The following is a 3,216-nucleotide window of genomic DNA, read 5'->3' as shown; positions in this document are numbered from 1 at the left end:
TGTGTGTGTGTATGTTATGTATATATATATATATATATATATATATATATTATGCTCATTCGTGTGCGTGTGACTTCATACTATCTTTAGGTCGCACACGAAAGTATAGATTGGGCACCAACAACCAGAAATTTCAACCTTTTTGCTTATAGAAAGGTGATGCTATACGATCTCATACCTAAACTATAATCACTTTACACTGAGTGAAAAAGATCCAAGCCGTACGTATCCGACATTATAATCTCTCACCTTTGTATATTTCTTTAGCGAGCCCTTCTCGAGCCCCAAAATAGGGTCCTTTAGACTTCCGCCCAAGTTCAGCTTAAGTTTTGAAGATAGAGTTTCGTTCAACTTGCTGAAGCCTTCTAGGGCTTTCTTGCCAGGATACCAGGCATCATCATCGCCGACCAGTAAAGTGTCAGCAATCAATTTCTTTCCTAACATAGGCATCTTTGCGGTTTAAGGATGTTTGGCTAGCAGTGTGGCTTCTATGAGCAAAATATATAATACCTGATCACCGTGCGAAAGTGATATAAATGTACCTGGGGTAAATAACCTTCGTGGTAGATGATAGAACATACACAAGAGGCGTGTGTGAACTATTTATTATTCTATGTGCACTATATTGAACTAGCAGTACGAAGTGCGAGGCGCCAACTAAGTTGAGGCCTACAGGAGTACAGGGTACAATTTACAGAGCAAAGCCCCTGTTGAGAAGTTGAGTTTGTTGAACCTTTCGAGAGCTTGTGAGGACAGTTGAGGACTTGAGGCTCTTGATTACCATACACAAACAATAAATTTCACCACAGATGATTTGCCAAAAAGAAATCGATTCGATACGCACAGGAGGTAAATACATTCGTAAATGCATTCCTTTCTGTACTCCTATGTTTATAGAGTATGTATACATTGTCATTTTATATTTTTCACGAATAAATACTCTTGTGAGTTCAGTCTTCTGATACTGATACATAGCCTCTTTAATTTATAAAAAATATGTACTACATATTTGTGTACATCCATGAATTTGTAAATACTAAAAAAAAGAGAGACAGTGAGTGGCTGAGTTCCAAGTGCCAACTGCCCAGTGCCTGGCAGCCTGCCCCAGAGGCTGCAGTGCAGCCTGCAGGGACACCCGGATTGAGTCTATACGACACCTGTGACTATAAAACTATTAACGCCCGTGCTCTTGTATTCCTATATGAGCCAAGTGTGATTTATTTATTTTATTATTCTGAAGAAAAAAAATGGCGTTTATGTAATGAAATCACAGAACAGGACAAAATCCCTTAGACCTGAAATTTACAACATAACGGGACAAAAACAAAATTCAACATAGTTGAGCCATAGCCTTCTCTCCTGTATAATTTAGAAGGGTTGGAAACGATATTTTTTATAATATTCCTTAGTATGTATGGATCCACGAATTCACGCTCACAAGTTTAACAGAACATTGACTCTTATTTTAGGTGATACATAGGTGTAGATTATGTACCGACTGTTGTATCGGTAAAGATTTTTTTCTGTGTACACGCTTAATAGTTTGGTACTTGGGCCAAGGTCGCCTTACGTGGGCCCATAAATATCGACCCTACCTTTGCGAATGGAACGGATGCTGTTTTGGACACGGGCTCTAGTGTTAATAGTTTTATAGTCACAGGTGCTGTTTAGACACAATCGCAACCAGGTCACGACTAATGAGTCTACTCAGCAGCTGATAGATCATACATAAATAAATATGGATTTAGCCTTCTTTTTTTCCGGCAATTTTCAGAAGGCTATACTATATTTTGCTCCCACTTTTATGTTATTCATATTTAGATTGGTGATATATTATTCGATTGAAGAATAATCAATATTATTATTTTTTTAATGTACAGGCCGTGTGGCCGTGGGCGACAGAGCCGACAGTGTGAGTGAAGTCGTGGGCTGGGCCTGTATATATGTAAAGGCACATTTTCGAGTGAGTTTTTATTTTTACAAAATAAAAATTACACACGGAAATGAGACTCACTTTTATGCTTTTTCTAGTTTCTAATTGATTGATTTCCTAGTGTTTCAAATATATCTAACTATTGGCCTATTTTAAACACACTTGTACCTTATTGCCTTATTTTGGAATCTCTGTCTCTGGGCATAAAAAGACCACTCACTAGCGCTTTTTTCAAAACAAAACAACTCTTTTTATAAAAAGTCCTACTCTCTGTAGAGAGAGAGAGTCCTTGCTGATTCAGTGTTTTGGGCCAAAAACTCCTATCGACTCAGGCGAGAGGCCTCTAAGGCTCTAACATCCTAAAGCCCCAAAATCCTTGTTGTTTTCATTTTGGGTCAAAAACTGAAAACTCCTATCGACGCAGACATGTTCAATTGTCCATTGTCCCGCGAACACTACCACGCGTGGCGTCAACTCCACGCGCGTTGGGACTTGGGAGTTGGGACTGGCAATAATTATAATACGGCCAATGATCCTAATTTGTATTTATAAGAAAATGGATCATGGGTTCTTGGCTTTTACATTGTGTAGGGTTGTACATGAATCAGATATAATAAATGTATAATCCCCTGTGCTGTGTGAATGAACGCTATAAAGTCATCAAATGAAGAGCTGTCCGTGTGATTTGCTAACCAAGTTGCGTATGAGTAGTAATAGCATCCCCGGTATCGTCTTATGTATTTCCATGCACCTTGTAAGTCACATTTATGTTGAGGCTTTGTGGTCGACCATTTACGCTGTGCAATCTACGCCTATCGCGCACAAATACATTCAGTGGCCAATTTAGAATACAGCACGAATCAGCTCCAGCTATAAAGTTGCGTGTAGACTATACATCGAATTCAGCACTTCCGCGACTGTCAACGGCCAGAGATTCTTACACCATGAGTGCTACAGTGAAGGAAAATATCCCCGCCCCGGTTGCAAAAGCAGACAACGTTCTATCCTTGCGAAGTGCATCCGGCGTAAGTTCTATTATCATTGTTGATTAATTCATACTCCATCCATATGTCAGTATGAGAACAGATCAAGATGCTGAGCGAGAAATTTAGTCAATACACACACACACACGCATATATATATATATACATATATATATATATATATATATATATATATATATATGTGTGTGTGTGTGTGTGTGTAGTGTATATTATTNTATATATATATATATACTGTAGTACGTACGTACGTACCGGAACGACGACGAACGGAAGGTAGAG

General features: G+C 38.7%; 2 protein-coding genes across 2 annotated transcripts in view; one reads left to right on the top strand and one right to left on the bottom strand.

Annotated features, from left to right (window-relative positions):
- Positions 1 to 189: 189 nt before the first annotated feature.
- On the bottom strand, positions 190 to 584 carry SARC_11617 (hypothetical protein; the record flags this gene model as incomplete). Its single annotated transcript, XM_014294293.1, has 1 exon — positions 190 to 584. Exon 1 carries the CDS (start codon positions 448 to 450, stop codon positions 190 to 192), a length of 261 nt encoding a protein of 86 aa, XP_014149768.1. The 5' UTR covers positions 451 to 584.
- A 2,189-nt stretch (positions 585 to 2,773) lies between these two features.
- SARC_11616 (hypothetical protein) overlaps positions 2,774 to 3,216 on the top strand; it is a gene marked incomplete at its 3' end in the record, with an annotated part of 7,652 nt that continues 7,209 nt past the window's right edge. Inside the window, exon 1 of the mRNA XM_014294292.1 lies at positions 2,774 to 2,958. Within this exon, the coding sequence (XP_014149767.1) occupies positions 2,878 to 2,958 (81 nt within the window). The remainder of the gene's footprint in view (positions 2,959 to 3,216) is intronic.

This window comes from Sphaeroforma arctica (genome assembly GCF_001186125.1).
Source record: "Sphaeroforma arctica JP610 unplaced genomic scaffold supercont1.1787, whole genome shotgun sequence".
Lineage (NCBI taxonomy): Eukaryota > Ichthyosporea > Ichthyophonida > Sphaeroforma > Sphaeroforma arctica.
The sequence above is the reverse complement of the archived record's forward strand: the minus strand, read 5'-3'. Positions and strand labels throughout refer to the sequence as shown.